The 19062-nt window shown below is 44.7% G+C and overlaps 1 protein-coding gene and 1 long non-coding RNA gene across 2 annotated transcripts in view; both read right to left on the reverse strand.

Annotated features, from left to right (window-relative positions):
- Positions 1-19062, reverse strand: part of EXT2 (exostosin glycosyltransferase 2) — a 75859-nt gene that overhangs the window by 39484 nt on the left and 17313 nt on the right. The window contains exons 5-7 of the mRNA XM_076069413.1: positions 16484-16600; positions 6680-6875; positions 4453-4592 (exon numbers count right to left, since the gene is read on the reverse strand). Of these exons, the coding sequence (XP_075925528.1) occupies positions 4453-4592; positions 6680-6875; positions 16484-16600 (453 nt within the window). The remainder of the gene's footprint in view (positions 1-4452; positions 4593-6679; positions 6876-16483; positions 16601-19062) is intronic.
- LOC142928913 (uncharacterized) lies at positions 10675-16477 on the reverse strand. The gene is made up of 2 exons (XR_012945215.1): positions 15414-16477; positions 10675-15230 (listed from the first exon to the last, which is right to left on the reverse strand). It is a non-coding gene; the product is annotated as an uncharacterized LOC142928913 (long non-coding RNA).

The raw sequence follows: 19062 nt of genomic DNA on the forward strand, positions 1-19062 counted from the left end.
CGGACAAATGAAAAGCAAGTTTAACACGTAGGCTTTCGCGAACAACATTATCCATTTTTTTTTTTATTTAAAGCTTTCGTGACTGCAGTGATTCATATTCTCGGTTCTTTCGGTAAAGGCACGTTGAAGGGAAACAAACAATTAAATTCTCACGACGTTTTGACTGCAACACAAGCAGTCATCATCAGGTGAGAAAACATTTGAAATGTTCAAATGTTCTTGCCGTTGGTTTTCACACCTGATGATGACTGCTTGTGTTGCAGTCGAAACGTCGTGAGAATTTTATTGTTTCATATATATTTTATTATTTTGTTTCCCTTCAACGTGACTTTACCGAAAGAACCAAGAATATATATATAACATTATCCATAATAGAGGGTTTTGGGTGAGACCGCGTGAACATAAATGCGTCATTAAACCTCGCCACCACCAGACAAAGCCAATTAGTAAGGTTTGTCACGTAAACAAAACGTGCCAATTCGTTACTAGTTCAGCTGAATTAGTAACAAATTGGAAAACCTTACTAATTGGCTTTGTCGAGTGGGGGCGGGTTTAACGAAATTTATATTCACGCAACCAAATCCAAAAAACCTCTTATGGAAAATGATAAGCAATACATGCATGTACAATAATAACACAACATTGTGGTGTGATTCGTAACTTTGATCCTTACCTGTGTATCGATAGTTCGATGTTAATGCGCCGTTACTACTGCTGTGTGGTGTTACCTTGATGTAGTCTGGAGACTATTTTATTGGTGTTTTTGCTGCCTTGCCCAAAACGCGCTAAATCGGACTTACACAATGAAGATATTATTTATTTATATTGAGCCACTTGCTTACCTTTTCCTCTGTTGCACTCCTGCCATAATGTAATTGTATTGTTTGTTGTTGTAACTTGCTGACCCACACATATTGGATATATGTGAAAAAGAGCTGCACAGCTCATCGGATTCCTCTTGCAGTCTAAATAAAAATTCTGACGACCAAAATGACAGCAACACATTGCCTTGGCGAGTTTGTCCCGTCGTTGGTCACGGAAGACGAGCGCACATTTCCATAAAAGATCGTACGGAAATAATAATCACAAATAAGTGATTGGGGGTTCTTTACTTCAAATTTCAACGCAACACGAATTCATTTGCATGTCAAAAAGGTATAAAATTGCGTGTCAATATATTTGCAGTAATTCATGGACTTCAAATTGTTAGAAAGGCATGCTTTCTCAAAAGAAAGACTGCAACATATTGAAGAAGGGTGCTTAAAATTACCCAGGCACTGCCCCCTACTGCCTCGAAGCCAGTACCAAACAAGTGGCCTTCTCACTGCTCGCATTTTGAATGTGAAGTATCCGTGACCATCCTTCAATCTCAACATAAGGTATTGTGAAATACATTTGCCACATAAGTAATACAGTGGTACGTGTGATGCGCTATAAGCCCGGCGACCCAAGTTTGATTCCTGGCCATGGCTAACATCAGTGGCAAGTGGTATACAAACCGTTTCTGTCCTGTCCCCCTATCCACCCCCAACGTTCACCAACCCACAATTACCAGTGTGGTAGAGTATGGTAACAAAAACCTTCCTGCTATGGTGAGGCTTTCAAATGGTTGAATGCCGAATAGTGGGATTTGTTTTATCTCCATATATATAAAAGGCAAAGTTGACATGATGTGTGTCTGTTCAAAATATTTAGCGTACTTCCCGACATGCAACAAGCTTGACATTTGCCATGTGGATACTTTCCAGACTGTACACCATGCAAAAATTATAAAAATACACTTTTTTTGGGGGGGGGGGGGGGGAGCTCAATAATGCATTTATTTTTTGCACGGCAAGTGAGCTGTTAACGTCAAATCTGTCATGTGACCCGCGTATGTGGAAGCGTAACGCATTGTAGTGTAGCGGTTAGTGCGCCGCGCTACGAACCTGGCGACCTGAGTTCGATTCCCGCTCACGGCCACCACCGGTGACAATTATTTTTACCGGTCCTGGGCCTCCCCTAGATCGACTCAAGCATCAAACGAGTAACTGGTGTGGTGTGTGAACATCGCCACCGGGGGGACAAAGGCGACCGGGCATGGTGCTGGCCACCCACCCCCTCGTGTGCCGTGCCGGCCTTCATAGGTGCTACTCGCTAACAGCACTTGCCCCCTACAGTCTCACAGGCTACACGGGGGATCTTTGTCTTTATCCTGTGTGTGTGGGGGGGGGGGGGGCAGCGACTGTGTAGCGATTCACGCGCTGCGCTACGAACCCGGCGACCCGAGTTCGATTCCCGGTCACGGCCACCGCCGGTGACGATTATTTGAACCGGTTCTGGGCCTCCCCTAGGTCGACTCAGCCTCAAACAAGTGGTGTGGTGTATCAACATCGCCACTGGGGAGACAAAGGCGGCCAGGCCGTGGTGAATCCAAGTCCCGGGCGAAGCCAGGTAGTTAAGCTAGTTTATCTGTATAAAGCCTTCGCAGCCTTGACTGTCAATCGTTGGCACTGTAAAATGGCGAATAATTAACTTTTTTTTTATTTACACATAAATGTCAAATTTTAACTGAATAACCCACAAAGGAGCTTTGCTTTTTACCCTTTTACCAATTAAGGACATTTGTTCAAATGGAAGCCTTCTGAAAACTTAGTATATTTCAGCTTCACCAATGAAGATGCTGGCTTATAATTTCAATATTCAAATCTGCAAATATCAGCCTGCATTGTTGCTCACCACTCAGGCAAGTTTATTGATAAGTTACTCTCGATATTTAGTAGGTACCTTCACCCATTCCAAGTCATCTGGCCACTGTAGAGTAGCAGGGCAAAAGGACCCTCTTGCAAGGCTCTCTTGCGCTCCCCCTTTAAACGGAGGCCCTTCTACCAGATAGTTGCAGGGGGTGCGTGCACCGTTACTTTCACCACATTTTAACTCGACATCAAACCACTAGCACTGCTTGGATGAAGCATGTACGCACGTAGATATATCCAGCAATGTGTTTCGCTTTTAGTGGGCATGGATGCAAATACTTATATTCTCCAAGCAGTGCACAGACAACAAAGTAACGCTAAAAGTCGGGGCGGGGGGGGGGGGGAACCCCCCAAAACACTGCAAGCGTCGAGGGTGGTCAAAAGGAAGCGCCATGGTACTGCTGTTTTCAATTGGGCATGCGGCACTTTTCTATGCACAGCAAACCGCCTTGACGCAGGCAGAATAACCGCTTATTTGGTGTTCCCAAATCTTGACAATAAGCGGGTGCCATCGCAATACGGCATGTTGTCACTTAGCAGACCAAATAGCGAGGGCCCTGTCTATGCACCACATGTGGCAGACGTGCAAAATTGTATTCATTTATAAATTTCACTCTGACCCAGGTTTGAAAATGTACATCTCTCTAAAAGTCTCAAAGGCCCGAACACTGGGCTAGAATTGCATCTAGAAATGCACTCTCGGATAACACTACAACAAAGCAAGGGAGCAACAGAAAGCGTAATAAACGAAAAGATGAAAATAAAACTATTTTTATTCTACCAAGTAAGGCCCACTGAGCTATATAGCTCTTTTTCAAAAACGACCTTGCCGCAAATGATAGCTCAACGAAGTGGCTTATCACGTGGAAATTTATAGCAGACAAATACTCTTAACGCATGTTTCTAAATGTAGAGGGAAAAACTGGAGGACTCGGAGAAAAATCCACATGACCACAGGAAGAACATGCAAACTTCAAATTTAGAGCTGTCATGGTCGGGATCGAACCCGGGACCTCCTGTATACCAGGCAAGGTAGTTAACATCTCCAAGCCACCGACATGAACAGAAAACAAGACGGTGAACTGCTAATTCTCCAGACAGGAGGCAATACAAATAAGAGGCACCCTAAAACGACATCAGTTTTGCTTGGAAGCATTTATTTAAACGTTGCCTATCTGCTGTCCTCTAACTAATGACACAAGATTGTGACAAGTGGAAACAATGGGTTGGCCAATGCGTCAGTAACAAGGGAAAGACCACATAGCCTGTTCTTTCAGCCAGTGCCCAGTTGCTCGAATGAGAACATTCAACTATCAGCCACAGAGGGAAAGGCACAACACAAGCACAACAAAGACAAAAGATCCTCCCTGTAGCCCGCACAGGTTGTTAAAAAAGGTGCTGTTAACAGGCACCTAATTCAGGATGGCATGGAGTGGTGTGGACAGCACCACACCGAAGGCCTTCGTCTCCCCAGTGCCAATATTTACACCCCACTTCAGGCACTACATTAAAAAGCAGAGTTGACCTAGCAGTGGCACAAGACCGGTCCTGTCATTACTCAACATTGATGGAAGCCGTGGCCAGAAATGAAACTCATGTCACAGGCTTCATGGCACATTGCGCTATTCACTGGGTTATTACACAGCACACAAACGCAACAACTTCCTCTGCCCACTGGGAAGCTTGGCGCTGCGCCCTCCGTCGACACGCGGCTCACCTCTTCCAGTCGAGCACATCGGAGAAGGGCAGCACGTAGGAGTCGGCGAAGATCACGGGAATGCAGCCGGCCTGCATGGTGTCGCTAAGCGCTGACTGGCCCAGCCGAGCCCTGCGCAGCACCACGCAGAACGTAGCCTCCTGTAGGACAAAAACAACACGTGTTTTCCACTGTACAAACCGAGCCACGCCAGGGTCATGCTAAGTCAGCCCGGCATGGTGTGGAAGGGCGCTAGGTTGTTTGTCCGCTGCAGAAGTTGAGCCGTGCTGCCGAGTGATGCATACAGATGGCGCGGTGATAGCGTGTTTGCACAGTAAACGTAATAATGCAACATATACGGGATTTGGTGTTGAGCAAGATTCAGGTATCTTGAGAGGCCAGCATAACTAGATTTTGGTTTTGTTTGTTTCCTCCCCCCACACCTCCAATTAGCACGGTTGGCTACGTACGGTGCAAAGAAAGTTCAACATATACATACATACACACTGGCCCATGCGACCCCTCAACCGCCATTTCCTAAGTGATAAAGATTATTCAAGTCCTGCTTCATGGTCCATTTGAGCCACAGCCCTGACCTCCAGCCCTGACCTCCAGCGCAGGAACTGACAGGCCCACCCTGGAGGCCTTCTGCGAGGAAACGAGGCGACATGGTGGACACCACAGCAAAGGAGGGTGGGGGGGGGGGGGGTCCAAACCCCTTTCTGCTGCGTAAATCACGGAAGCTGCGCCAGTGGGAGTTGCACGCGTGTTGAACTTCTTTCGCACCGTACGGGACAACAACTCTCTTGACTGCCAAATCAGAAACGTAACTCTGAAGGAAATAGCAGGGGAGAGGGGTCAAGGCGGACAGGGTTCCTCTGGACCCCTCCACCCCTGCGGGAAGAAGGGAGCCGGGGAGGCCCCCCGCACGTAGGTAATATTGAAATATGCACAGTTTAAGTTTCCGGGTGTCCGACACAGAGATGGAGTTAATCTGTACCTTACCCAGAAATGTATCGGTGGCAACTATATAAATAATCATGATTTGGTTCCGGCTCGACATGGAATTAAGCCATTGGAAAACCACCTGTGTACTGTGATGCTCTGCTCAGATTTTCCAGTGGAAGATGGGTAAAAAAAAAAAATCCTCATGTAGGCTCAAACAGGGGCACATGATATTAGCGGCAATCCGTAAAGGCCTGCTTATGACCAAATAGCCTGGAATGTGCCAGAACATGTAGTACAAGCAGGCTTGAGTGAGGATAGTGCTTGTGTAGTGAGCCGACGTCCGAGACACGTCGCAAAGAGAGCTTCTTATTTATTCTCACACTGGGCACAACACTAGGCATTATACAGAACCTATCTACATGGCTACACATAGTCGACACGTCTACACAACCCCATCGTCGGCATCTAACTACACAGCTGTCTGACTAGCGTAGCGACGACGACGATGAGAGCCGTGCAGAGTATCGGCCACGCGGCCGGACGACGAAGAGAGATGACGGCGAGCAGACTCAGGACAGGCAACAGCCCCGAACCTCTGGTTCCGTCCCCCTTTTATACCTCCCGGCGTGACCAAACCCCGCCCCTGGCCACGCCCCCTTCCAGAACCTTCGAGCAGCTTCCCGGAGCTTCCCGACTGACTCCGCCTTTCACCTTTACCCCAGATACGCCCCCCTTCTAGTTAGTCATTATATAACTTGCCCATACCCGCGATTACCCCTCCAGGCCGACAGGTGGCACCCTGTCATTACACTTGGATGGACGACCACCATGAATAATAGGCACTCTAGGTTGCCGTGGGACGATGTTGTGGGCAGCACTGCAACATCCATTGTTATACTCTTCTATGCACCCATGTCTATGCTCCTTGCATTGAGCCACCCATAGTAACCGATGTGAAGAGAGGTCAAACAAGCCCTTTTTCTTACATGGCATGGAAGGTCGTCATCCAGCAGTGGATTGACAAAAATCTGGAAACTATTCTTTTTTACATTCAATCAATGTGCTTTTCTTACATTTACAAAAACCATCCATGACTGTAAAAACAAGACAAGAAAGCATCCGTTTGCGACTCAAACCACCATGTCGATTCGTGATAATTCATAGGATCGCTAATGGGGGCGTTAGAATGATATCACGTGCACGACATCGGAAAGGAATCGGAAGAAAAACTCGTGGGAAGGGGCATAGGAAAGGGTTAAAAAAAAAAGCAAGGCAGGAGTCCACCATGGCGGACGCACACCTGCAGGATCTCGGGGTAGCTGTACGCCTTGTCCTTGCGGCAGCGCGTGCGAGCGTGCGTGGAGTCCTGCGGCAGCGTGGCACAGCGCTCCAGCAGCAGCACCTGCTCTCCGTTATCTGCCTCCACTGTCTCCAGCTCTGCACGGTGCTCCATGTGGAGCCCAACTTGCGCCGATACCACAAACCAGGCACGGTACCTGCGGATAAAACGATAACATTATTGCGCTCACAATAATAAGAGCCAACACCACTGAGAACCTGGGTTCAAGCCCTGGGTCTGGGTCTCTGTCTTTTATAGAGCCTGTTGCTGTCCTTCCCCCGCATCTCCGACTAGCACGGTTGGCTACGTACGGTGCGAAATAAGTTCAACATACTTACAACCTGTAGTGGAGGATAAACTAAAAGCAGTTCAATAGGTAATGAATGTAACCGGTTGTAAGATAAAATACAAAATCGGTGGCTGGAAGACTCGGGAGTCAGAGCACTAAGTTAACACCGCTGAGATCCTGGATTCAAATATGGGTTTGAGTCACCAATTATTAAATAATGCACCCAAAAGATTGTTTTGTAAGTTTCTGGTCTCAACCTAGTTAGCAATAAAACATTATAAACCGGTCTTTTTTCTTTACTTGATTTGGCAAAAGTTTCAGCTCCCGTGAAAAAAAATATTCACATTTATTTAAATGCATTGAACAATCTTTCCAGGAATTTTTATGCATGCCCATATTGCAGTTAATCAGACCTCAGTCAGTTCTGTGCCATCATCTTCTGCAGCCGTTTACTGACACGGGGTAATGCACTGCGAGCTGCATAGTTCCTGAAAGAAATGTCTTTATCTCATGGCATGGCGTTGATAGTTCAATTGAAACATAATTGTAAACAAAAGCATGCACCAAAAAAATAATTCGGCAGGATTCAAAGATATTTTACAAACAGTAGATAAAGACACGTGCAGCAGAGTGCAATGAAAACAACATCAATCATCATTGGGAACAGCCACGTAAAAAAATATCAACTGAAAGAAGTTATAATGGCCATAACAAAAGCCATCAAAGGAAATGTATTCTCGTCATTAAACCTTGGGTACTGCAAGCCGACAAAGGGAGTAACCACATCGTGAAGGTAACTGCAGAACCAAGTTGTGAACGGTTTTGACAGCGAGGAGGAAAGTTTTAAATTGCATCGAGTATTGAGCTGGAAGTCAACAAATAGTCCCAGGACAGGCATTGTACGACTAGTTGACTATGTGCCAGCAATCATCCTGAGAGTGGCAACTTGGAGTAATTTAACATAATGAATAGACTGTACTGTGTTTATTTGGGAACAGGAGTTGGGGAAGTTGCATTAATCGAGTCTGGATGTATTAAAAAGCATGCACGAGCATCTGAGTATCAGTTCCATGAACAAGAAAGACTGAATCACAGGTTACCACAGCGGTCATACCTTTTAAGAGATTAAATACATACATTTCCAGGGTAACAATTGAAAATGAACACAAAATGAATAAAATGCACCGCAGACTTCCTCCACAATGCTCATCTCGAATGCCATCTAAATGTCAGGCGGTAGTCATCTCCATTGGCTGTACCGAGTCAATGGTGGAAATTCCACGTGTCCGTGGCGAGGGGAAAACCCCTCAAAGGCAAAACACAGTTGACCTCCCAAGCAGTGGAAAACCTCCTCCTTTGAGAAGTGTAAATCACTTTGTAAGTAGTCTGGGTTGATGATGAGCTATGCTGACTGCTGGCTGGGATTCGAACTCAAAACCAGATACTGGCAAAAGGAGTAACCACTGGTTGTAATGCAGAAAATCATTGAAGCATAAAAACTACAAAAGATCAATGAATTAAATGTCATTATGAACACTGGCACACAGGAACAAGTAACTGCATTTTTAATTCATGAAATATTTTTCATGATGACCCAGTGTCTTTCAATAGTGCAATGAATTAACCACTGCACACCCGCTCCACACACTCGTGTACACAAATGCACTTACAATCAAACACCCGCTCCCCCCCTTCCCTCCATTGAGTGCACTACCAAGTTCACACATTGTGCCAATAAGTCCAGCTCAGGGGAAGCAGATGAGACTTAAAGTTGAGCAGACGCGACAGGCTTAGGAGTTGGCCCCTAGCATGATCAGTGAAGACCACAGTTGGGAGTGTCTGAGTTTAATCAATTGCAGTGATCGCTATCGTGTGCTGTCGCGTGGCGGTAAGTGCGTCCCACCGCCGTGCACCGACGCCGGATTGCTATCAGCCGTACCCCCCTGCTTGAGGGTTCAGGGCACAGTTTATTGTGCACAACAAATGCACGTTTTACGTGTGCTGTCCGGGCTGCTGCACAGCAGCTTCTGTCTCTCCATCATTTGTAGGATAAATATTGAACTCCGTGCGACATTAAGACACGGCAGAGCTGAGGATTGTCTTTATTTATAGAGCGCTGACGCGGACCTACCGCAACGCGTCCGTGAGTGGGGACACAATCCCTTAATCTCCGCAACGCAGTGGCCAAGGCCGTTTTATTTGCTTGTGGGTTCCTGATGCCAAGACCCTGGCTCTCTCACAGATGTGCAAACCCTCCCACACCTGGCTGGAAAACCTAATTTTAATGTTTTCAACACATACGGAAATGTGTACACTTTCAGAGTTGATTACAATGTATTGCGCGCGTCATTTGGCAGACTTGGCTACATAAGTAGTGAGTGTCTTTTGTAATTGAACTTAATTCCAGAATGCCATTCCAGCCTCTCTTTACTGCCACACTAAGTTTAAAAAAATGTCATCTCTCCCTTGACACTGTTAAGTCAACAGCTCAATCAACTCTTTAGTTACTGTGCCATGCATAAGTACCTTCATGTGAAATCATGTTTTTGTTTAATCACATTCTTACATATGCAGGAGTTGAAATCTGCTTCATATCGGCGAAGATTATTAGACTTCTCGGTTATTTTCGCAAACAAAATATGACACCATGGCAAACAAAAATGTTCACTTCACACCGTTTTACGTCAGTGACACATACAACTGTCGTGCACTTGCACCATCTAAGCGAAAGAGACAAATCAAATGCAACCATTTTCTCGCCAAGGTGCCACTGAAATTACAACACAAGATATACCAGATCTTGCACACCATGGGTAACATTTAAATATATCATCACCATCGTCCATGGATTAATCCACTTTTAGACCAAGGCCTTCCCAAGCTGTAACAATCCCTCCCGGTCCCACGATGTAACGATCCATATTGTGCCCGCACATGAGCTGATTTCATCACTCCATCTCTGCCACAAACACACTCTCGGGCACATTCCTGCCACTGTGGTTAGTCTCGAGCATCAGCCATTGTCCCTTCTGTTGACCTGTCCTGCCCAATCCCAATTGTTTTTTTATAATAAAAATATCTAAAAGGTGTATAACGTTCGTATCTTTCACAACCCAAGTGTTGCTCTCTCTCTCTGTGTCTCCGTGGAATTCCAAGTGCATGCCTCTCGTGATTATTTGCACACGTTTCAGGTTTTGTGTTCACCTTTTCTCTGTCAGCGTCCAAGTTTCTGAAACATATAATACAGCGTGTCTGTACATGAATCATCCCTTATTCACGAATTATAAGCAGAGGGCAGTTTGACAATGTCCATAAAGCAAACAACACAACACATTCGCCAACAACACTGAGTGTTGCTCTGAAAATACAAAATACATAACAGCCATTTTTCTTGGCAATGGCCATTCATCAGAACACGTAAATAAAGCTTGCCAGAGTGATAAAGCGGATACGAGTTGGAAACTGCACTTTAAACGATCATCATCACGATCCATGGGCAGATAGCCTGTAAGTATCCAGGGCACACTTCTTCATTTGTTTCCTCTTTCCTCTGTCCTGTGCCAATATTGCGCAAGGCGTGAGCCTCTTTTGGCACCAATTTCTGATGTCGTCATCAAGCCATACAATGGGGGGGTCTGACAAAAAAAACACTCAACTCGGAAAAATGTCTCTCGATTTACAGGTTTTTATTTTTTTATTTACTTGGCATATCAAGTCACATACTGAGTAGCAACACAGGCCCTTTTAATAATCAAAGATGTATTACGAAATAATTATAATGAAAATTTACGTAGCAAAATGTTGCTGCTGCAATGTATTGTGGGTAGAAATGCTGAGGTCAATGCATAACTCGCTCAGTGCTGCATTTCTTGAGCCCAATTCTAATTTAATTGGGATTAGAATAGCCCTCGAGAAATGTAAGGGTTAAATGGATAAAAGAAACTTGAAACTGTTTACATTCCTCAATCCTATAAGAGGGGGAGAGGAATATATGGTGGGAGTGGGGTAATTTTGTAAATTAGTTTGAGCTTGCGTCCCAATTTTACTGAGAAATCAAACGTGCGAGGTAAACAAACGCACGATCCAATGAGAGAGAGACACCCGTGCATAAAGGACCTCTTACATTCACTGGCTTCGTTACTGCGTGCCAGACGAGAGAGCAGGGTTTGGATGACGTGTACACGGCAGGTAGGAGTGCGATGTCTAATGCTTTGTTTTGACACGTGTAAGACGTGTGGTGCGGAAAGGCCACGACCTGAAACATCACCTATTCTACAATGTTCCTTTTTAGGGCAGCTTTGGGTGACAACACGCTTCGTGTTATTTGTGCTTGTGCAACCCGCTGCCAACGCAGCATCACCGAATAATTTGTTCAATAAAAAGGACACAGATGCACAATAAATCTTCACGTGTCCCACGACGCCGTTGGAAATGCAAAAAGCAAATTTAGGGTTTCAGAGTGTCCCAGGTGTTCGCCACCATCTCGGATGCGATCGTGTTGAGAGCTTCTTGTTCTGCGCTAGTGAAGATCACTCCATTGTTTTGTTTAAAAACACATGACAGTATAAGATATATGATGCCAACATTGAAAGTGTGCGGTTCAATTATGATTATACGGGGAGTTCAAAAAAGATGGACCCGATTTGAAATCGCTATATCTCTGCAAACACTAACCGCCCATGAATTAAACTCTTACCACTTGAAAGGGCGGGCCACAGAGTTTCAAATGATTACCCGCTAGATGCCTCTCCCAGCACACAAACAGCCCCTAGCCTCAGTCATTCCCAGATGGTGACCCCGCAACACAAGGGGCGTTTTGCGCTCTGCAGTTCAGCAAGACTGAATCCGTAATTTGCGGTGCAGCGTGCGTTTCAACGGCGTTTTGGCATTGATCCGCCAATGTCAAAGAGCATTCGTCGTTGGTACCGACAATTTGAGGAAACGGGCTGCTGTTGATGTAAGGGGAAGAGCACAGGGCGACCACGCACCTCAGAGGAAAACGTGACAAAAAAGGTGTTTGGGACGAATTCAACTATCGTCTCGATGTTGTCCGTACAGCAGGTGGAAGGCATATAGAGCATTTATAATATGGTTAGTAAAACTTGATAACTCATTAAACCGTTTGTAACTTTTCGTGTAATTGTAACATGTTGCCATCGTGAAATATACTGCTTTGAAATTGGGTCCATCTTTTTAAAACACCCTGCATAATACAGTAAAATACTTTAAGAGCACTTATCATACGTTGCACGTTTCTGGCGATCATTTAAACGAGTAGCCTTGTTAAAAAGATGGTGATTGTTTTGTATGAAGATAAACAAAAATCCGTTCATTTAATGTTACATTCATCAGACTTTATGGCTCTCTTAAAATTCGGCCTGTAAAACAGATACCAAAACTGCAGTCATTTGATATTGCTTTCAGCTGTGCTGGCAGGCAATAACACTGGAAATCACATTCCAGGATGATATATTCCAAAACCACCAACACATAGTATAACAAAGGCAGTTAAGGGGAGCATGAATGCAGGCATGGTTTTGTATATATCGCATTCAGGCATAAAAAAACATTTACTAAATACACATACATACATACACGAGTACAACAAATCTACATTTCCTTAGCATAATGCTTGTCCTAACAAGGAAAACCATTATAGGCGTTTTCCTTTCTTGTTAATCCATCAGAACTCTATGCCATTACTCCTACCGAACCACTGTCAAGGCATTCCACAAGGCAAGGCTCTTGTGCTGGACAACTTTCTGGGTCATTCTGCCGAAGGCACACCGGGTGACGAATGCTTTTTTTTCGCCATGCTTACAAACACAAAGGCTTTCCTAACAGTGCTACTGAAGTCATACTGAACTCATAACATCTGCAGACACACACCGAGAATCAGATTTATAGGTTCCGCTTTGCTTTGGATACGAGAGCCTTCGCCGATGTGTTCAGCATTCGTTTGTTCTAGCTTATGATCATAAGGGGCTCTGCTTTATGTGTTGTAAAAAAATGTGTTTCTTGTATAACGCACTGCATTTATTTAATTTAACCATCTAAAATAACATATTTGTTCCCAAGGAAAGCAAATTTGCTAAGCATGAATAAATTCTAAAACTAACTTACAGGGGTAATATAAACTTTGCTTTGCCAATGTTTTTTAGCCATGACATGAAATCAATTCAATGTCCTTTGACTACGACAGCACACATTGAGATTCATTATTTTAATTTCCATGGGAGACAGGCCACAGTGATTGTGGCCACGCAACCCAAACTATGGACCATATCGTAACCCACTGTGAACTATAGTGAGCTCCTTCAACGGAGGAATAGAAAAACCACACAAACACGCTGCGGAAGTGCCCTCGTGGCGGGCAGACCTCGACATTGGCATTCAGCTCCTGAACATATTGCCATACGCAAGCGTACAATTTCCATGGGAGGCCTGAGTATCCATGGTTACGTTGGGATCGTTTGCACTGAGCACCATTTCACTGGGGCATATATGGCACATTTCACATCACGCGTACCTGTGCTCTCACCATACTAGGCGATACGACAACCACAGGCGAAGTCATCAATAACGTAATGAAAGTAACCTTTCTGGCATGCTCTTTGATCTCACGACATTTTTGGACAGCCTATATAAAGATTAAGTTACACGCTGCACTCAGATTTGATCAACATTAAGGAAGAAAGCATTATGCTCAAATTGTTCCAAAATGTCCAACCATTAATATTAGGTTTACATTTTGTATTATTATTATTATTAAATGTACAGCCCATTGTCAATATACTGCTGAATAATGGTACCTCCACGCCATGTCGGTGTTTGACCAACCACACTTCACCGTGCTGGTAAATGCAGATGGGTCAAGGGGGATGGACTCGCTCCGGTTTGAACAACACTCACCACACATGTTACAGCTGCAGCCCGGAATCAAACTCAGGTCAGTGGGTTCACAGCGCTAACTGCTATGCCCGGTTCTACCCCACTTCACAAATTACATCGCCGAAAAGACGCGCACGCCTAAATACTAAAGCGCTCGCAACAAGGATCCCACCAACCAGGCTGCATCAAAGCAGGGGCACGTGGCGCATTTTTAAATTAAATTAAAAGCCAAGCTCAGACGTACCCCCAAACAATAAAACAACCAATATGTCTGGTGCCGCGCAAACAAAATGTAAAGGGCTGCCTCCAAGCCATAGGAACGCTGCGGTTTACTATCAGCAATCTTCCTCCAAATCTCTTCACTCCCCTGCAAGGCTTCGTGGCGTTACTGCCCTCTGGCTCGCAGCTGCTGGGCAGGGCGCCAAGCCGCGGTGAGTGCCGCATGGAAACGATTATTGCCCGTGTGTGCGTGCGCGTGCGTGCGCACGTGAGTGAGTGGACCGCCGCCAGCGCGCGCCGCTGCCCCTGCCACGCTCTGTCCTCCCTATCTGCCCCCCTCCGTCGCGCAGTGACCCGCAGGCACAAAAAGGGGGGTGTTTTTTTTTTGTTTGTCCAGAACTCAAGTTTGCTCAAATTACAATTACGGCAGCGAGGATGCTGTCGCGGCCTAATGATTACCACGCTAGACTTGCAATCCAGAGGTTGCTGCTCCGATCTCCCGGAGTGGCAGAGGAAACAATGGGAAAGTTTTTGTTTTAATCCCTCCACCTCTGTCCACCCAGCAGGAAAAATGGGTACACCAAAGAGTACATCATGAGGTCATGTGCGGTGGGATAAAGCGGTGCTCCTCACTATTCCAAAACGTCTGGCCAGTGTGAAAGAGAAGACCAAATAGCCTCTGGAGGGGCTCTTTTGAGCTCCATCTAGTGGAGGGATCTTATGCCAGCAGTGGAATGAGTAAGCAATTTCTGGGCTTCGGAACGGACCGGAAGATAAATTAAAACAACTTTATCGGACCCGAGGCTCCCACAAGGGCAACGCTGGAGGGCGTGTGGCCCAGTTTGGCGCCAGCTATCAAAGAGTGTGGTCGCGTCGCCACAGTTCTCTGCGGTGAATACAATGTCCTTAAAAACAATGGGGCTATTCCTCTTTAAATAAAATTCAAGCTGAACAGCGTGCCCATTCCCGAGGTTTAGCGGTGAACGGAACACCCACCCACCCTGCAACATGCAGTCGTCTCGGAATGGGAAAAGGTTACTAATGTTCGCAATACAATGAGAACACAATTAGTGGAATTTGCTTCAAGGCTTCCGGTAAATATTGCTTACACATCTTCTTTGGTTCTTTCGGTAAAGTCACGTAGAATGAGAATAAAATAATAAATTGATAAAATAAAATAACACAATAATATTCTCACAACGTTTCGGCCACAACACAAGCGGACTTTACCGAAAAGAACCAAAGAAGATGAATCATTGCAGTCACGAAAGCTTTAAATCGAAATTGCTTACACACTTGACATTAGAAAAATAGCATCGGGTTATGTTAAATGAGCACAGGCCAATGATACATCCCCCGTGCTCATCGATGAGCTTTCACAATTCAGGTTCGCAATTCGATTTTAGCTAAAATTAATTGTTTTTATCACTGTGAATACAGTAGCCAGTAGCGTCCGCAGGTGTCAAAAGAACCCATCACATAAAAGATACATGAATCAAACGTAACTTATTGTTACACAATGAAATTTACCGAGAGCCTATGAATTTATTTTAATTGCGGAATCGATCGTTACACCTCTATTGCTGATGATTACAAATCCGATTGTATGATTGCCCATTTCCCCCATTCGCAAGCGATTAGACGATGGGAATGTTGGCAACGTTGTGAAAATCCATCTCACTTTATATTTAGAAAACTACATCCAAAAAGGAATGAACCAAAATCAGTCATCCTTTATACGTACTGTTTCTTTGAAAAATCCAGGACGGGAAAAATAAGTGCAGGTATATCACATCACAAGCTGTCTCAACGTGGGCTATAAATTGTCAAGGCATGACATCATTCCATTCCAACTTCAAAGTGGCGTGTGATGATTCATTAACAAGGCTCTGGGAAGCATTGCGGCTTTTCTGGCCACCTTAAGGGCACTCGAAAATAATGCTTTCCCATTCCCTGAAAACAGAAATCTCAGAATAGGGAGGGCCAAATGTAAACAGCTGCTTGTTACTGTAAAATACAAAATAGCACATTGTTATGGCATGAATTGCCCAACGGATCAAAAAGTATACTGAGAAATTATCAAGCAGCGACAGGGACACACACACACACAGCTTGCCCAAAGTACGTTTTTTTTCCCCCATTTGAACAAATAGCAGGTTTTGTGACTTCACGGAAACTTCACAACTCGGCACCATCTACAAACCTGCTCCAGTGCATCGCTTCACCCCACCTGCCTCGCGCGTTAAATGTTGACGCCTGCCACGAAAGAGTACGGGAATGAAATATTTAACCGGCAAAAAAGCCTTTCATCCGCTCGGCATGCGGAGAAGCAAAGAAAAATCTGGCAATCGATGATCCGCACTTACCCCGGGGGTTTGACGGGAAGGTTCACCTCCGTGGAGAAAGCACTGAATACGGGAATGCTGACATCGTAGCCGTGCCTGTATGTCCATGTCGAGAAACCACCGCCAGCCAGTATAGCCCTGAACGAAACAAACATAACGCACCGAGGACAAATATGTATGCGACAACTTGTGTTGGTGTCGCAAGACGTTCATCGAATTTAACAGCAATATTAAGAGTTGCTTTGGCCACGTCCTATGCAGAACGAATGCGTTTAATGAGCTTTACCATCGAAATCAACAATAACCACATTTTACATGATTACCATCATCTGTTTTAGCCACAGCCCTAACAAAATGTGTTTTGTTAATAATCATCACCATCACAAGCATCATCATTATCAACTTCATCATTAGGAAAGTAAACTAACCACTCACTCAGTGATTGAATGGATTGTTACTTACAAATCAACTAAGTAATTATCTTTCTGTCGGTGATACTTTCTTGATTTTGTCATTCTTTATTGTCTCATTTGTACATAGTAATAGGTTTTACCCTTTTAACTGGCACAAAAACTGACACCTTTATTCAAGGCATCATGTTTGCAATAACCACAACACAAGCAGTCAAAATGCAAACAAAAGAGACAACTCTGATAATAATATGCACTGTCCTTGAATTTGATTGGTCCACACCCGAGACGGCTTTTCTTAGAGCCTAGTCTCCATTGGTGTTGGACCAGAAGACGCCAAAAGGCGTACAACTCAAAAAATCATTTGTACATTTTCACTCATTCCATTAGCCTTAAATTAACACATATCATTTACAGATGACATAAATCATATTTGATCGATTCTCCCAGACAAGATTAAAGCATATATCGTGAGTGAAATAACCGATTTTAATCCGCGAATCAACGCATCAATGCATTGTCAGATGCCTAATCATCAACCATCCATCGAAAGAACAACACATCCCCCCCCTCTTTTCAAGAGAGAACTGGAAGAAAAAAAATCCGAAGGAGAAATACACAAACATAAAAAGACGACACAAATTTGTGAGAAAGAAAAATAAATTGGTACAAGATCCAAAATAAAGAAACCAAAATGCTGAGAAAAACACACATTACAGTACATTGTGTAGCTCCATGTACTTACACTGTGGGGGAAAAAAACACGTGCAACTTAAAGTCTAAAGCAATGCCCTGAAAATAAAGACAAATAGCATTAGAATTCATTTCTACAAATGTCACCTGCGAGGTGTCCTGTGAGCTATTTAACGCGCAATGGGTGGCACATGCCTTCACCGAGAATGTGCCTGCCAACTCTCGGAAGCTCAACAAACCCCGGAGAGTGCTTTGTATGCGTGAACTTCGTGCAAATGCAGCTTGTCACAGGGCCGTGGGTTACAAGGTGAGCAGTGGAGGGTAGTGCAGCAAAATCCATTGATGCGCTGCACTTCTATGCTTCCCCGTCTGTCCTCGTCGCATTCACCAAATCCACATTGATCAGCGCGGTGAAGTATGGTCAGATGACCCCGCGTGCCGGCACGGCATGAGGGCCCTTTATTCAGCAGCGAATAGATACAAAAGTTACACGTATGGCACGCTTGCCATCGCTAGCAATTGAATCGGCAGGCTGCTGATTTTAAACCATCTTACCACATACTGATTTTCCAAGGCAATATATTTATTTGAAGAAGAGCTTCATAGCTCATCGGATTCCTCCAGGATAAATAAAGATTCCGATTCGGCGGTGATATGGCCTGACCTAGCGGTGGGGAGGTCACCGATTACTAGAGGTTCACAGTTCGACTCCAGTAGCTACCCGGATTAATACCGTGCGGTAATCGTACAAACATGTGTCGTCTGCTTTAAAGTGGAGTTTAAGATCCCATGACGTCATTCGCAAGAGTAGGCCATTGTGTGCTGGCATCATGGTCCAAATGAGCCAAATTTGAAAAAGAAATATGCCAAAAAACTACGAAATTGGAATATACTTAGTAATTAGAGCCCCTGAACGTAAAAACTTGGCAGGATCCTCCTGCAAAATTGTTTTGACCATTCTGTGAGGCTTTTCTGGGTAAAGGAAAAAAAAGAATAGCTTTGAAATTTGGCACGTGAAAATAAGGGTTTTAAACCTGCAATCTACCACTTAAATCAGTTGAGTTGGCAAGTGTGGCACACGTACATTGGCCCTACATCATAGCCTGCCTTGCCGCAAACCTAATCGCGGAGGTGGTAGAGCAAGCAAAACTAAACGCACGCGACTAACATAGCCGAAGTCGTGGCCACGTTCACAGCACTCGTTTCTGTGTTAAAAACACTTATCATTCCACGGCGGGGGGTAATCGCCCGACTTCACCACCTACACATGGCGCCATAACACACGGCACCTTCCACCCACGCCCCACATGTGAACGGAGTTTTTTTTTCCCCCTCTTTCTCCCTTTGGCCGCACGTGCGCTATATTTGCTGTGACAGCGATACATTTATTTGCAATAACTTTCAGTGAAACCAAAAGAACAAAAAATATATATACATGTATGCTTATGTCCTACTGCACAGTCCACTTCATGTAGTCTTGTATAATCTGCTTAAGGC

Source organism: Petromyzon marinus, chromosome 24 (assembly GCF_048934315.1).
Source record: "Petromyzon marinus isolate PM22_M1 ecotype Great Lakes invasive population chromosome 24, UKy_Petmar_22M1.pri1.0, whole genome shotgun sequence".
Classification (NCBI taxonomy): Eukaryota; Metazoa; Chordata; class Hyperoartia; order Petromyzontiformes; family Petromyzontidae; genus Petromyzon; species Petromyzon marinus.